At 48.6% G+C, this 17,306-nt stretch overlaps 1 protein-coding gene across 1 annotated transcript in view; it reads left to right on the top strand.

Moving 5' to 3' along the window:
• The first annotated feature begins 9,144 nt into the window (after positions 1–9,144).
• IGSF5 (immunoglobulin superfamily member 5) overlaps positions 9,145–17,306 on the top strand; it is a 33,839-nt gene continuing 25,677 nt past the window's right edge. Inside the window, exons 1-2 of the mRNA XM_008701963.1 lie at positions 9,145–9,202; positions 16,599–16,916. Coding sequence (XP_008700185.1) covers positions 9,145–9,202; positions 16,599–16,916 — 376 coding nt within the window. The remainder of the gene's footprint in view (positions 9,203–16,598; positions 16,917–17,306) is intronic.

The raw sequence follows: 17,306 nt of genomic DNA, 5'->3' as shown, positions 1-17,306 counted from the left end.
TTATGCTCATTATGATACACTTATAATGATGCTCTATTATGTATCATAATAGAACTTGTTATTATGAAGCCATTAAGACGGTGCTCACGAACGGTTTTTAATGATAAGGAACAATGCTTATGATGTAGTGTGAAATTAAGAAGCCTGTAAAATCACATTCTACTATGTAATACATGAAAGTAAACATGGTTCTTCAAGTAAAAGATCTCTACTAGCTAAAGTATAGATGCAACTTAATGTTTAATAATAAAGAATTCTTTAAATAACTGATGGTACACCCATCAAACAATGCTTTTAGCCACTTAAAATTGTTTTGTAAGGACACACACATTTATGGAAAGACACTTAGGCGATTTGGTTAAGTGGTTGCACGAGTTCCCTACGGCTACCGTTACAAAGCACCACAAAATAAGACACGTTATTCTCTCTCCGCTCTGGAGGCTGGAGGTCTGACAGCGAGGTGTTGGCAGGACCGTGCTCCCCCTGAAGGCTCTGGGGGAGACACCTTCCTTGCCTCTCGTAGCTTCTGGGGGTCACCAGCAGTTCTTGGTATTTCTTGTAGGTATGTCACCCATCGCCACCCCTGTTGTCACGTGGTACGCTCCCGTGTGTCCTCATGCAAACGTCCTTCTGTGTGTCCCTGTGTCCACCTTTCTCTCTTCTTATAAGGACACCAGTCATACTGGATTAGGGCTCTCTCTAATCCAGCATGATCTCACCTAGTTTAACTAGTTACTTCTGCCAAGACCTTATTTCCAAATAAGATCACATTCTGGGGTTCTAGGTAGAGAGGAATTTTGGGGAGACACTATTCAATCCAGTGTAGTGGGTTAGGTAAAAAAAACTACCAGATTTTGTATATAAAATTATATATAATATTTCAATAAAAAGCTAAAAATTATATTTGACATACACATGTACACACAGTCATAGACATACAGATGCACAGACGCACGCATTCGAGATCGGAAGGCTTTATAACAAATATCCATGGTGGGTCTCCCTGGATGGCAAGGTTTTGCGTTCCGCTTTAATGATCTGTTATTATTTTTCCCTAATTTTCCCCATTTTCTACATTGACAACACATTCCTTTTGTAATGAAAACAATACTGAATTAAACAAAATTTGCCAAAGTGTCAAAAATTAAAATAGCTGACGGTGTTGATTGCATGGGACATTAGCCCCGAGGGGCCCTATAATGATCTTGGGGAGATTTTGCTAATCCAGGATATTTCAGACTTCTTGCAATGTGCATGTATTTTGCGGCAACAATTGCATTAAAAATAGAAGTTTTTTTTTAAAGCAGTTTTGGGATCACAGCAAATTTGAGCAGACGGTATGAAGAGTTCTCTCCACACATGTATAGTCTCCGGCACCGATGTACCCGGGCCAGAGGGGTACATTTGTTGCAATTGATGGTCACAATCACACAAAATCCACAGTGGGCCTTAGAGTTAACTCTTGGTGTTGTACACAATATGGGTTTTGCCAAATGTGTAAGGACACCCACCCACCATTACAATACTGGGCAGAGTATTTCCACTGTCCCCAAAATCCTCTCTTCTCTGCCTATTTATTCACCCACCTTCCCAGCAATCACAGATCTCTTCACTTTCTCCATAATAGCAATTGCATTTTTCAGAATGGATCCTGAGGGAAGCGCTGGGGGTAGACTTCCCGATCCAGCTGAGATGGTGTTCGCCACCGGCATGTGGCACGAAGCCTGATAGGACAGGCTTCGGTAAGTGATGCTACTTCCCGCTGATGGCATTATGCGCAGTCACTCAAAATCAGGTATTTACTGACTGCAGGCAGAGGGTTGTAATATATTAAGTAAACAAAAACTGGCTCTTAAACAGTAGATCTCATATGAGCCTCTTTTAGCAATACTTGCCATGCTGTTAACAGTGCTTGTCTGGGTGGTACGCTGAAAAGCAATCTGTTTTAAATTTTTCTCCTTTTGGATTACCTGCATTTTCTAACTCTTTTTCATAGTGAATACGTCTCACTTTTTAATTAAGGAAAATAACAAGCCATTCATTAAAAATGGCTCATGCTTATCCATGGGAGATATTGAGATTATAGATGGTTTTTATTTTATTCTTTATATTAGGTTGAGCCTAATACGACATTGCTTTCTGTAGGAAAAACAGTGGTCACATGTAGGCACGGTTATATTATCCACCCTACTACTTTCGATATTCTAAGAAAGTTCTACAGGGATCATGCCACTCGTTCATTGAAGTTCCTCAAAGGGCTCCTGCTGAGGGGTTTTAAGATTGTGGCTTTCATAGAAATCTGAAAGGAATACGTGTCCGAGATTTTATTTAACTCTCTAATTAACGAGGGAACCAACCAGCAAGACGTTGCAACAGTTCGATGGAGAATTCAAAGAACACACACGTACATGCTATCACGAATGTTGAAAAATTGACGAATAGAGGCAAAACTGGTCAATATCTGAAGAGCAAATATCAGGCGCAGCTTCACCAAAATTCACCTGCATCCCTATATTCTAGAGTCATTAGTATTACTGTCAGTCTTACAGCTTTGAGTTCGTCGGCTTCTCCAGAAATAGGTGCAGTAGGTGTGTTGTGTGGTAAGGTGCTGGATGGCTGGTTTGTACAAACACACCCGGAAGGTCCCTGTTAATCACTGTCTTGAGAATATACAGATCCTGTCCTCCCACTTTATTCCCATCAAGCAAGAAACGTAGAAAAATGTGTTGTTCAAGGGGTGCCTGGTGGCTCAGTGAAGCGTCTGCCTTCGGCTCAGCTCATGATCCTGGGGTCCTGGGATGGAGCCCCATGTTGGGCTCCCTGCTTAGCGGGGAGTCTGCTTCTCCCTTTTCCCTCGGCCTGCTGCTCCCCCTGCTTGTGCTCTCTTTGTCAAATAAATAAATAAATAAAATCTTTAAAAAAAAAGAAAGAAAAATGTGTCGTTCAGTGTTCGAGGTCAGGTGCTGGGGGGGGTACGACCAACCTGGAATGACCACCTTTGTAATGAAGGTGTCCAGATGGCAGGCCTTGATGGCCTTGGAACACTGGCCATGCAAGGAAGGGACAGGTGACACATAATTGCTGGGCTAGTGGCTGCCTTATAAAAGCAGCAGATGCTTTGTCCAGTGGGCTGCTCCTGGTCTCCCCATACGTAAGCTCCCCCAATAAACTGGTATCTTGATTGGTGTCTCTGGGTCAATTCTCTGGTCTTGTGGAACCATCACCCACCCTGGGCTTAGAGTCCGCTGGGGTAGGGCTGTACAGTATGTATGTATGTCTGTATTATGAGAAACTGACTCATGCAATTTTGGAGGCTGAGGAAGGGCAAGCTCAGGAGATCTGGGGCTGTGGTCCCTGTCCAAGTCTGAAGCCCTCAGTCCAAAGGCCTGAGGACCAGGGGCACCAATGTCTACAGGCAGGAGAAGAACGATGTTCCAGCTAAGAAGTAGAGAGAGACATTTCACCCTTCCTCACCCTTTTGTTCTGTTCAGGCCCTCATTGGATGAGTGGAGGCCCGCTCACACTGGGGAGGGATATCTGCTTTACTCAGTGTCCTGACTCAAGTGCTAACATCCTACAGAGACACCTGCCCAGACACACCCAGCAATAATGTCTAACCCGCTCTCTGGGCACCTCGTGGTCGAAGTCGAAGAATGAATCTCAAGGACAATAGAGTGAAGTGAAGTGAAATTTATTAAGTGAAGTTGAGAACAGAGAAGAAAAGTTCCCTAGAGTGAGAGGGGTCCTGAGTGGGTTGCCATGGAGGGCTTTTATAGTCGATCTTTTCTAGAAAACTGACCAGGGAACTTAAATCTTGACGTCATCACCGGTAGCACTGCGTTTATTTCTGATTGGAAGTTTGGTAACTTTCAGTGGTCAATTTGTGACGATCATGAAAATACCCGTTTATAACATTTAAGACAAGATGGTCTCCTTATGTTCTCCTCTCTCTGGTTTTGTATCCCTCTGCATTTCTACTTCTGGGATTTCTGTGAGCCTGGTCACATAGCCCCCTGTGTGAGTCTGGTCAGGGCAGTCAGGGGCCTCCTATCTCTCCCTGCTTATACCTTAACCTTTCCTTAGGCTCATTGTTCTGGAATTATTTGAGTTTTGAATTGCACTCAGCCTTTAGGGACATCATAAATAAAACACTACAACCCTGGGTGTATGTGGGAGACTATTTGACTCATGCATTGCCTCCTGGAATCTCTCTGTTTTGCTCACCATTTTTTATGACCAGCTTCTAACACAGGGCCTTGTAGGGGAGGAGGAAAAAAAAAATCTTCTTTACCCTCTTAGGTGCTACACCTGGGACCTGTGAATTAAACTGACAGAAGACAGGTTAACAGGATAAAGGTTTATTCTGCATGCATATGGCAACCGACAGAGGAAGTATCTGGCTCACTAAGTGGTTAGAGTTAATGACTTATATACTTAATTTTAGAAGGGCAAAGTGAAGGGGCAAAGAAAGGCTTCTTATGGGAAAAACGAGTAGTATTTTTGGGTTTTGTTTTTTTGTTTTTTGTTTTTTTGTTTTTTTGGAGGGGCAAATAAATTTTCAGGAGAACAGACAGGAGATGGGGAAGTAGTGATAATGTTTATCTATACAGGTATGCGTGGTCTTTCGATCTTACTCACAGTCACAAACTCCCCCTGGAGAAAGGATCTGGAGTGGGCTTTGTCTCCCTTCTGTGGGTAGACCCACCCTGAAGGGGAATTTATGGCCACCTTATTTCCCAGTAGTTTTTGCTTTTAGTCGGAAAAGGGAAGCTCTGAGAAGGCTTTAAAAATATAATCCGTTAAATGTCAAATATAATCTTCATGCCAAACTCACATCTTTTGAGGTGGTGTATTCTGATCCTGTTCAACTGGGGAGAGACATTTCCCCCTATTTATTTGTGTCGGTGTTGTAGGCTGAGTGTATGATCCACGCCCTCTGTTGGTGTCTATTTTGGTGAGATGCCCTTGACCCTGAGTCCCCTGGCAAGATGAAAACGCAGTGGGGGAGACAAGGCAGACACTCAGAGAGAACCCAGTGAGAGCAAACCGTTCAGCACGGTGCTGCGCATCCCGATTCTGGGCGGTGGTCTTTTCCAGAAACTGCCATGGTGCTCAGAGAAGCCAAGTTCCTTTGTTCACTGGGGGGGGGGGGCACATTCCAGAGGGCTTCACCCTCAGGGCTTCTTTTCTTTCAGCCAAGAACCTGTTCTCCTGGAGGTGGAGGTGCCGGGCTGGAGAAGGAACCGGCTCCGCCAGCCCGGGGCCTGCGCTGACGTCAGAGGGAGGTTGTCCGGACCCATGTCTGCGGGCGGGAAGGACCCCCAGCCCGGGCAAGAGTGACCACCGCCCAGGCCAGGGGGGCCCGGGAGGGGCTTGGCTCTGCGGGACCGAGAGCGGCCCAGAGCAGGAGCAGCCGGGGCAGAGGCCCAGGGGACGCGGTCGTGGCCCGGAGGCCCTGGCATACCCGGCCCCGCCGCACTGCCCCGGCTGCTGTTTGGGGCTGGCTAATGATTAGCAGGAAAAATGTCACTCTGGGGCACGCACACCTCCCGGAAGCTAGGGGCCGGTGGCAGGCAGAGGCCGCCTCTGTGTTTCGAGCCCGGCCTGTGACGTGACATTTCGCGGGGAACTTCCTGTTACCTGGTGACTCCGGTCGGGATTCTCCGGAGGCCACACAGGTGTGTGCCTGCGTCTGTGCGCGGCGAGAGAGGACGGTGGCCCAGATGCCTTTGGGACCAGAGAACCTTCTCTGAGGCCCCGAAGAGGAAGAGGGCCTTCCTGCCAGAGGTAAGCCAGCTCGCTAGTGGCCGGGCGTCTGTCCAGCGGGCTGGTCCCCAGGCACCTGTCTCGGGCTGAGGGGCGGGTCCCCGGCCACAGGCCTTTAGCTGCTCTCGAAGGAAAAGTGTCCCACGACCAAACACATCCTCTTTGTCGCCCACCTTCCACGAAGTTAAACATTAAAAGAGGGGGCTGCTCTGGGAGTTTAGGAATTCGGGATCATTTCTCATCGCGCGAGAGCCCCATTCACTGTGAGCTGTGCTCCGGATACAGGGAAAGCCGAGACCCCACTGGAATTTGGGAGGTCAGGGTTCCAGGGCTGGAAAATCACTGCGCCTCCGTTGTTCTCTCCATGCACCTGTAAATGCCGTCTGTCCTTCTGTGGGAAGGAGAGCTACTCGGGTCTCTGGAGGCCAGCGAGGGCCCTGAGTCGGGCAGGCAGGGCAGCCCTTCCAGATGTCCGAGTGGAGCTGTCTTGTGCCTGTTTATATTTACGCACGGACGTCTGCAGGCCGCCCCTTGCATGGATTTTGCTGTAGCTAATTTTCACTCACCTGACAAGCACTTGTCCTTACTTTTGGGTTTTGGCTTCATGCGGCTGCCTGGAACGGAACATTTGCAGACACCTTCAGATTTTACGATCTCAAGTTATTTCCAGGGACCCAGAAATAAGGGCTTGTGTGTGTGGGTAATCAAGTGACATGGTAAAATTCAGCACTCTCCTTCCGGAGATCATTCTTTCTGACTATTTTTGCCTTGTCCGGGCAGTAAGGAATCCCGTCTATTTGATACAGTTTATTAAGGTGTAAGATTATAAGAAGACTGCAGTTTTTCACCCAGAAGTAGGTACTTCCAGTCTTCCATCACAAAATGAATGAGAAGTTCCATCTCAGGGATCTGTCAAACTACTCCCTAGAGATATTAACTTGCAAATTACCTGCCATAGGTCCTAATTTAATTAAAGCGAAGTATCTGATTTCAGTTAAAGCCTGAAATCAGCTTCCTGACGGTTTCTGCCTGCGCACACCGCTCACACGGAGCTGGGCACACACCAGCGTGTGCAGTAATCCCGCCACGGGGTTCCTGTAGCTCTCGGGGTTCTCCTACCCCGCCCGCTCTGGGGGTTCTGCTGGCCTCTTTGGACACGGAGTCCCCCTCCTATGAAGAAAAAGCCGGAATGGCCTGAGAGGACGGCGGCAGAGCGGAGCCTGTCGTGAATGCAGCCATCTGGCCACAGTCCGGGGCCTGACTCAGCGCGGTTATCAGTATCCCCTGGTGGACCTTAAGCTACCCCCGCAGTTTCAACAGCGCTGGCGGCGCACTTGGCATTTATTGCTTTCGGTGAAATGTGTAGGCTTCTCTGACGTGGTGCTTCAGTTTCTCCTCCCGCTGCTGCTGGGGTGTAGCCCTCTGGGTGACTGTGCAGTGGCTGGCCTGTCCAGTTGTGCTCATCGAACCTTGACAATTAGTAAATGATTTATTTGGCGCTTCATCATTCAGGATTTGGAATCGGTCTGGGAAGGCTGTGATTTCAGTTCGGTTTGTGAACAGCTGCTGTACAGCTTGGGGCTGAGGTGTGTTTGTGTGTGGGGGGGCTCTAAGTCTGTTTTAGATTACAGCCAGGGGCCGGGCCCGCTGGGGAGGGGGCGGGGTCCGGCGGGGCCGGAGGCGGGGTCCTGCGGGGCCGGAGGCGGGGTCCTGCGGGGCCGGGGGCGGGGCCCACCGCGGCAGGGGCGGCAGCATACTTTGAACCTTACGTTCTGCACACGAGTGGTTATAGTTGAGCACACATGCTGAGTTTCGCTTTCCCAGCACATCAGAGAAACCAAGGGGTGGAAAGCCTATGTTCCTCATGATTTGTGAAAAGCCAGTATTCACATCAGACAGGCCCGACGTCTTTACGATGCTTCACACCACCGCTCAGTTTTATTCGGCAACCTGCATGATGTGTTCTGCAGACTGAGGTGTGGCGGTTATTAATCTGTGCCCTGTTTCACTGCTTGCATTTCTGCCTGTGTGTTGCTGTGGGGTCTGCCTCTTTCGGTCTATACCGGAAGAAAGGGGACTGAAGCCCTGGACAGGTGTCAGCTCATTACAAAATCCCACGGTGGGAGGGGGGGGTGTATCTGGCGGAATCCAGCACCCCACATTTCGGAGGGTTTGGATGGATTCCCCCGGGTTCCCCCCCACCAGCTGATGGGGCTGTGAAATCCGTCTGGATGCCGGAACCACAGAAAACCATCCGCTGGTTAGGGCGCTGTGGGCCACACGGTGGTGTTGAAGAATGTTTGGAAGAAAAAGACCCTTTTCTGAGTCTCAAGGGCTGTTATTTTTGCGGACAGCTCCTGATATGATCAGTGGGTGATTTACCTTAAATGCTGCAGTGGGGTCTCACGGTGCTGGTGACTGCATAGGCCTGTCGCAGGGGAGAAGGGGAAAATCAAAAGGCAACGTGCAGGGATAGACGGTGAGCAAGAGGGTAATCCAAGAACAAGGGACTGGAAGGAAGGGCCAAGAGGTGTATGTGACAGGATACCCTGTGCTGCCGAGGGGCCACAAAGGCCTTACTCAGTCTACACAGGCCTCCCCTGCCCTCTCCCCCTTTTCCTTGCCCCTCACTCTGCCCCAGCCACAGAGCCCTCTCAAACATGCCAGGCACCGTCCCACCCCAGGGCCTTTGTACCTGCTGCTCCTTTTCCTGGAAAGCTCCTTGCAGGTACCCACACGGCTGTCAGCCTCCCTTCCTTCACTGTTCACAGAGCACCTTCTCGGGAGCCTTTCTCCAATTTCCCTAGTTGTGGTCAGAGCCAGCCCCCCACCCCAATCACTTGTACACACACTCCTGTTCTATTTTTCTACATACCTTTGGCACCTCCTAATAAGCTTTTGTTCTATTTTTTCATTTTGTTTCCTGTTTCCCTTTTTTGATAATGTGAACTTGTTGTGGGCAGGATTTCTTTTTCCCTCAGTGATTAAAACATCACGGTTGAAATGAAGAGCCGTAAGCCCACGCCCTCCATCTTGGTGAGGGCTTCTGCGGTAATGGTATGCCCTCTGCATTCCATAATTTATACACGGGCTTGGGAGGAAGATCAATTAATACAGTGATTCTCAAACTTGAGCATGGGCCAGAATGGGCTCCTTGTGGCATTGCTTAGACAGATTTCTGGGCTGGCCCCTGGAGCTTCTGATCCAGCAGGCGTGGGGTGAGGCTGGTGCTGTGACCATGCCGAGAAGCTCTGACTAACCCATCCACGGACACACGAGCCAGTAGGGGCTCCGCGTGCTCTGAATGGCAAATGTTCATCAGTGATAGACTGTGACCTGCCTGCTTTGTTTTCCCAGGGGTGAAGAAAACGTGTGGAGATGGAGGGCAGCTGGAAAGGCATCCTGGCTGTGCTGGTCGTCCTGGCTGGGCTGGCAGGTAGGGCTCTCGAGAGCTTGGTGGAACATTCGTGGTCATCCGGTTGATGTGGGCAGAAGGGAACCCAGAAGAGGCGGCCTGGACACGTGACTGCCAGAAGCTTCTTCCTGGGGTCCTTCCCACAGCGGGGTCTCTTCAGCTGGGCTCATTTCCCCGCTCTGCTGACTGAGCTGTGGGAGTGGTCCTCCATGGGCATCTGGCCCACCAGTCCTGTTCACTGGGTTGTCCCTGGTGTGGGGTTTGCCTTCCGTACCTTCCCATAACTCATTGCTGTTGTTGAAATGGTTTTCTCTTCTTCCATTTATACCTGGCTTTCCAGGAAGGCCCCATTCAGGCATCACCTCTTCCCTGAAGCCCTCCTGACCTGGTAGTGTTCAGGGTGATAATCCCAGCTCCCATTTAGTGATGAGGAGGGGCCCTCTGCCTGTGAGACCTGACATTCCTCCCATCACTTCTCCTCATCCTGGATCTCCCCCAGGGTGTCAGTCGGAATGGACTCCAGGGTGCCCCAGGCCAGGCTCTCCTGATCAGATTCCGCTTTGCAGGAGGTGGAGAGAGCAGACTGTGGGGTCATTAGGGTGACTGGGCTTGGCTCCCCTAGCTTTCTCTTGATAATGTCTTGTCTAGACTTCTTTGCTTCAGGTGTGTTTGTCCTGTTTTCCCAACTAGGTTTTATTTTTTATTTTTTTTATATTAAAAATTGTATTAAATGTTAGTGCACTAAATATTTCAGTTAAAAGTAGGAATGAATTTTAAAAACAAGACCCACCCATCTATGTATGAAACGGTCTATAAGTGAAATTCACTTTATTTTTAAAAATTTTTTAAATGTTTTTTTATTACATTATGTTAGTCACCATACAGTACATCCCTGGTTTCTGATGCAAGGTTCGATGATTCATTAGTTGCATATAACACCCAGTGCACCATGCAATATGTGCCCTCCTTACTACCCATCACCAGTCTATCCCATTCCCCCACCCCCTCCCCTCTGAAGCCCTCAGTTTGTTTCTCAGAGTCCATAGTCTCCCATGCTTCACTCCCCCTTCTGATTACCCCCCCTTTCTTTATCCCTTTCTTCCCCTACCGATCTTCCTAGTTCTTATGTTCCATAGATGAGAGAAATCATATGATAATTGTCTTTCTCTGCTTGACTTATTTCACTTAGCATTATCTCCTCCAGTGCCATCCATGTTGCAGCAAATGTTGAGAATTCGTTCTTTCTGATGGCTGAGTAATATTCCATTGTATATATGGACCACAGCTTCTTAATCCAGTCATCTGTTGAAGGGCATCTCGGCTCCTTCCACAATTTAGCTATTGTGGACAATGCTGCTATGAACATTGGGGTGCATATGGCCCTTCTCTTCCCTACATCTGTATCTTTGGGGTAAATACCCAGTATTGCAATGGCTGGGTCAAAGAGTAGCTCAATTTTTAACTTTTTAAGGGACCTCCACACTGTTTTCCAGAGTGGCTGCACCAACTTGCATTCCCACCAACAATGTAGGAGGGATCCCCTTTCTCCACATCCTCTCCAACAATTGTTGTCTCTTGCCTTGTCTATTTTTGCCATTCTAACTGGCGTAAGGTGGTATCTTAGTGTGGTTTTGATTTGAATTTCCCTGATGGCTAATGATTTTGAACACTTTTTCATGTGTCTGTTAGCCATTTGTATGTCCTCATTAGAAAAGTGTCTGTTCATATCTTCTGCCCATTTTATGATTTGCTTATTTGTTTCTTGCGTATTGAGTTTGAGAAGTTCTTTGTAGATCTTGGATACCAGTCTTTTATCTGTAGCATCATTTGCAAATATATTCTTCCATTCCGTGGGCTGCCTCTTAGTTTTTTTTTATTGTTTCCTTGGCTGTGCAGAAGCTTTTTATTTTGATGAAGTTCATTTTATCTTTTGTCTCTCTTGCCTTTGGAGATGTGTCATGAAAAAGGTTGCTTTAGCCAATGTCATAGAGGTTGTTGCCTATGTTGTCCTCCAGGATTTTGATGGATTCCTGTCTCACATCGAGGTCTTTCATCCATTTGGAGTTTATCTTTGTGTATGGTGTGAGAGAGTGGTCAAGTTTCATTCTTTTGCATGTAGCTTTCCAATTTTCCCAGCACCATTTATTGAGGAGACTGTCTTTTTTCCACCGGATGTTTTTTCCTGCTTTATCAAAGATTAGTTGCCCAAAGAGCCGAGGGTCCATTTCTGGGTTCTCTATTCTGTTCCATTAGTCTATGTGTCTGTTTTTGTGCCAGTACCATGCTGTCTTTGTGATCACAGCTTTGTAGTACAGCTCGAAATCCGGCATTGTGATGCCCCCAGCTTTGTTTTTCCTTTTCAACAGTTCCTTGGAGATTCGGGGCCTTTTCTGTTTCCATACAAATTTAAGGATTATTTGTTCCAGTTCTTTGAAAAATGTCATCGGTATTTTGATCGGGATGGCATTGAAAGTGTAGATTGCTCTGGGTAGCATGGACATTTTAACTATGTTAATTCTTCCGATCCATGAGCATGGAATATCTTTCCATCTTTTTATGTCTTCCTCAATGTCTTTCAAGAGTGATTTATAGTTTCTAGAATATAGGTCCTTTACGGTTTACATTTCCTCAATGTCTTTCAAGAGTGATTTATAGTTTCTAGAATATAGATCCTTTACGTCTCTGGTTAAGTTAATTCCAAGGTAACGTATGGTTTTTGGTGCTATTGTAAATGGGATGGATTCCCTAATTTCTCTTTCTTCAGTTTCATTATTCGTGTATAGAAATGTAACTGATTTCTGAGCATTGATTTTGCATCCCGCCACATTACTGAATTGCTCTATAACTTGTAGTAGTTTGGGGGTGGCTTCTTTTGGGTTTTCCATATAGAGTATCATGTCATCTGCGAAGAGAGACAGTTTGACTTCTTCTTTGCCGATTTGGATACCTTTTATCCCTTTTTGTCGTCTGATTGCTGTTGCAAGGACTTCTAGTACTATGTTGAATAATAGTGGTGAGAGTGGTCATCCTTGTCGTGTTCCTGATCTTGTTATAGGATAATTCAACCTAGTAGTCTGGGCAGGCTTTTTGGAGAGGAGACAACTAGGCTGAGAGCTGAGGAGTAAGCAAAATTGACATGCCAGGCTGATAACTGCCTGTGCAAAGTCCCTGGGGCCAGAAAGAGTCGGTGAGTTCAATAAATTTAGGATAGTCTCATGGCTGGAGGGTGGAGTTTGAGGCAAAAGGAAGTTGATGTGAGACTAAGTAGGGTCTCAAGATATGATAATGTTAATGGTTATCTGGTCTTTATCCAAAATGGATGTGTTTAAAATATCTAAACAAAGTCTGAGTTGGAGGAGGGAGGTAGGAGAGGGGTACCCGATCACCCCGGTTTGCTGAGAATATCCCGCTGGCTGGTTGCCATGTGGGTAGCAGTTCTGGGTGCTGGTGGCACAACAGTGATGCTGGTGGCTCCTGCCGTGCTCAGCAGGACTCTGCAGGTGCCTCAGGACCCCTCCCTCACATCTCAGATTCCTTCTGAGTGTCCCAACGCCTGACGTGTTCTGACTCCCATTTTCTTCCTCAGAGCTGCCACACCAGACGATTTCTCTGCTGCCAAATCATTTGCATTTCCCTTTCACCCTTCTGCTTTTAATTGTCTGCTTTTTGATTCCTTTCCGGTGCCCAAGAGAAGGGGACGTGGGGGGTCCACGGGTGCAGTGAGGAACCCGCTGGAGGAGAGTGGAAGAATGGAGGGATCTAACCCCCTGCCAGGGAGACAGCCAGCTGCTCCTCCAGGGAGCCGAGAGAGAGCCTTCTCAGAAGAGTGGTGGGATCCATGTTTGGGGTCAGTTGATGGAGGGCTGGTAGGACGCGCGGAAGCAGGTAGAGGAGCTTCTGTCGAAGGGATTCCCATTTTGCAGACGGGAGGATGCAGTGAATAGAAGATATGCTTCTCGGGGCGCCTGGTTGGCACAGCGGTTAAGCGCCTGCCTTCGGCTCAGGGCGTGATCCCGGCGTTATGGGATCGAGCCCCACGTCGGGCTCTTCAGCTATGAGCCTGCTTCTTCCTCTCCCGCTCCCCCTGCTTGTGTTCCCTCTCTCGCTGGCTGTCTCTATCTCTGTCAAATAAATAAATAAAATCTTTAAAAAAAAAAAAAAAAAGAAGATATGCTTCTCAGTCCAGGCTGCAGCCTTTGGCTCATGGAGATGCATGGTGGAGTAGGCTGGTCGGCAGGGGAGGAAGCAAGAGGCGGGGCTGCAGATGCCGGTGTGCAAATTAGAGTGTGAGTGTGGATAAGGGTCTTTCAAGTGGATAAACTCCTGGTGGGGCGACCACCACAGCTGGTGGCCGGGGAAGTGTATGGGAAGGGGGCGCTGACCCTTCCCATGGCTCTGCCCCAGTTTGCCTGTTTGTTCTGCAGAGCCAAAGAGGGAGCACAGGGAAAGGGAGGTTTGATGTGTGATGAAAGGTCTTATTTATAATTTTCTCATATTTGTTCTGTGCAGGGCAGGGTTACACACACCACAGCTGATAGGATTCAGGATGACGAAGGAGGCTCTAGGAATTCGCATTATCAAGATAGGGCTTCTGAGTCACGAGGCAGGGCTGCAGGCGCGTTTACCCATGGTGGGAAGCCAAGACTGCAGGTGATGCTGTCAGGGGAATGTAGTGCTTAGGACTGGGTGCCTCTGGTTTAATTTAGAGGTCAGGCTCAAACTTGAGGAGTTTCCATTTGGCCTCCCTCCCCCTCACCTTCCACGTGCGAAGTAAGGTATGTGGCCTGCAGGTCATCGTGGTCACACATGCCGTCTGCTGGCTTGAAGCAAACAGTGTTTGGAGTGAGATAATCTCTCGGCCTTGCACCAGGCAGTGAGGGAGCCATGGTTTCGGATGGGTTTGCATATTCTGTGGGAGCTGCTTAGATGGAGCTCGTGGAGGGAAGGTTGGGTCTCAGCCATCCTGGCACTGCCCACATCCGAGCTGCTGGGCTCTGTCCACTTAGCTGTCACCAGCCTGCGTCAGGAGCAGGGGGAGAGCGCTGTTGTCACACTGTAGGGTGGGGAAAGCTCGTCTCTTTCCTCAGGGTGTAGATTTGGCTTTTTCTTTTCTTTTGTCCTTCTTCTTGAGATATAATTCAGGGCTCGTGGAAAGAGCCAAGTTGGCACAGTGGCTGTGGCTTCCCTGGGGACTCATTTCTGATTTCCCTCCTCAGGCTTTTTTCTTTTTCTAGAATCCCGATCAAAGGTGTCCTTGGATCAGAGAGACTTGTCCAGGGATAAGGGAGGATACCCAGTAGGGGCTGTTCTTTAGAGTCTCGCTGTCTCTCTTTTCCTATCATGCTCAGAGACTAAAGAAAGAATAGCCATCGTGTTTACCCGAACACAGGGACAGTCTTGGTTAATTCTGACTTTCCCTTAGTACTGCCTCTTTGGAGCCCACAGGACCCCTTCATTGACCTTGACCCTGGCTGCCTCTCCCACGGCTCCTACTTGCTTCTGGGGCACTGTCCGTGCAGCAGGCAGGGCATGCTGGGTACTCAGGTGATGTGTTAATGGGTTAATGCCTGTCCGCGGTGTGGAAACTATGAGGGCTATAATGAGATTCTTTTAGAACCTGTCTTACAAGTTGACCTTATAAGGTTGGAAGGAGAGGGGGCTGCAGTGATTTGGGAGCACTCAGTGTATAGGGCAGGCTGCCTGGTGGACCCCCCCGGAATCATAAAGCTCCAGAAGGTCAGAGGAATCCATTGCAGTCTTACTGATGCGGCAGGCAAGGCTGAGAAGAAACCACGGGCTGTGTCTGCTGGGGGTCCTTTTTGCTGCAAGCTCTGAATGAGATCAGAGGGGAAAATAGCAAAGAGTAAGAAGGTCTGAGTTTGGGTCCCCGCTCATGGCCGTGATCGCAAGTCCTGGGGTATTGCTCTTCGTCGGTAAACAGTAGGTGGTAAAAAGACGAGCATTCAGAGATTGTGAAGATGATCCTTTGCTATGCAAGCTCTACTTTGAATTTTTATTACAAACATGGGAATGTCTGAAAACTCTAGCTGCCAGTGGGCTCCTCTAAGATGATTGGGACATCAGTCCTAAATGGCCAAAATATTTCCTGAGCTCTTCCGGTGTAGACCGTGCTCCATCTCAGGTAATTATGACTGAGGTCATGTGAGTCGGAGAGCCCTTGACGTACCCCATGTGGAAGACCAGACATTGTCGCTCCAGTGAAAACCGGTGTCACGGAGCATCTGGTGAGTCAGGGTTGAATGTGGTGAAAAGTGGGAAGGAAACAGTTTTGCTTAAATCTGAGACATTCTTGGCTTGTCGCACAAATCAAACATCCCTTCTTGCACACCACATAGTGATGAACGTTTACCGAGTGCTCGAGGGTCAGGGGAAGCGCTTCACGGCGATTATCGTATTTGCCTTTTGAAACAAGTCCCCGCAGTACTTGTGACCCTGTTTTGCAGCTGATGGGAGTGGGGCACGGAGAAGTTGAGATAATTTGTCCCGTAAACTGGAGCCTCACCTGAGAGTCCGTCGTCTTCTGCCTGGGACCCACCTGCCTGTCTGCTGGGAGTTTAAACCCAGCCCTGGATGTAGGGAGACTTGTACCAGGCGGCCAGAGGCATCGCTTGGTTGTTCTCATTAAGAGAGCCCACTCCCTGACATCCTTCTACCTATCCTCTTCCCTCTCTTTGTATCTCCCCTACTCATGTCTCGTCTGGTCCTTAAGAGGAGAGGCATGGCCTCCATGACAGACAATGCGGCTCTGTTGATACCTGGCGACTGACTTACCTATCGCTCCATGACTCAGGATGCCACTGTTGTCTCTCCCTAGATGGATTCCTTCTCTCTCGACCTTGTTTGTCCTCCAGCCCCAGAAACTGTCCCAAGCATCCCATCTAGGGGCTCTAAGAGTGCAGGGCGTGCATGGGGCTGTGATCGCCACATGCTGGGTTCCCCATTCTCTTTGTGAAGAGGAGCTGCTTTCCACCTTCCCCTCTGAGCCTTGGGATTTCCTCAGAGGTGGGAGTCAAAGATCCTTCCCCTTTCACTGGGAAGATAACTCTCATTTCATAGGGAGGGTGAAAAACTTGCCTTAAATAACAGAGCTGAGCTAGGGAGGTGCCCTCAGGGCCAGGCTGGGATCCGCTTTTCAAGGTAACATCTCTCTGGAGGTGAGAAACACCATTTTATTTTGCTTCCAGTTTTGCCAGGAGTGCTGAGAACCGTGGAGGGAGGGATTGGAAAGGAGAGATGGGTGGCTTGCTGTTGGACACGGTGTTGGGACCAGGAAGACACGGAGTCTGACCGGTGGGTATCCACAGGTCACAGCTGGTGAATACAGAAGGGTTAAACCGTACAGTTGACTTACATAGATCCATTCACTTACCGCCTTGAAAAACTGGTTGCCTTCCAGCTTCTGGATCCAGCTATCAAATCATAGAAGGTCCCAAGAACGCAACGGTGGTGGAGGGCTCGGAGGCTCACTTCAACTGCACCATCTCACAGGGCTGGAGACTCATCATGTGGACTCTGAACGACGTAGTGGTCCTGAGCGTCACGCCCACGGAGCCCATCATCACCAACGACCGCTTTACGTCTGGCAGTTATGAAGAGGGCGGCAACTCCGTCTCCGAGATGATAATCCATGATGTGCAGCTCCAGGACGCAGGGCGTGTTAAGTGCAGCCTCCAGAACAGTGACCGGGATGCCTCTGCCTTCCTTTCTGTCCAAGGTGGGTGCACAGGTGGCTCCGAGCAGAGCAGGTGGCGTCTGCGGGGCCAGGTGCCAGGGAAATGGAAGGACCCTTCAGAGTTCATGTCACGTGTGATGACGGGTCTGCTGTCAGCCGGAGTTACACTTAGAATGATTCTGAACCAACCAACATCTATTCTTTTGTTATTTGTGTTTCTCACCCCCCTTCCTCACCAATTCTCTTTCTACTTCCCTTCTTTCTGCTTCTCTCATCTCTCTTCTCCTTCCCCTTTTCTCTCACTAAGATTCTTAAAGACAAGTCTTCCCACTTTCTCATCTGATCTATGTCAGTACTGATATCTTTTGTGACATATACCCCAGATTCTCCCCAGGCCACTTGTGGTCACTGCTCTTTGATTTAAGGAGAACT

Source organism: Ursus maritimus, unplaced genomic scaffold (assembly GCF_017311325.1).
Source record: "Ursus maritimus isolate PB19 unplaced genomic scaffold, ASM1731132v1 scaffold_4, whole genome shotgun sequence".
NCBI classification, from domain to species: Eukaryota; Metazoa; Chordata; class Mammalia; order Carnivora; family Ursidae; genus Ursus; species Ursus maritimus.
The sequence above is the reverse complement of the archived record's forward strand: the minus strand, read 5'-3'. Positions and strand labels throughout refer to the sequence as shown.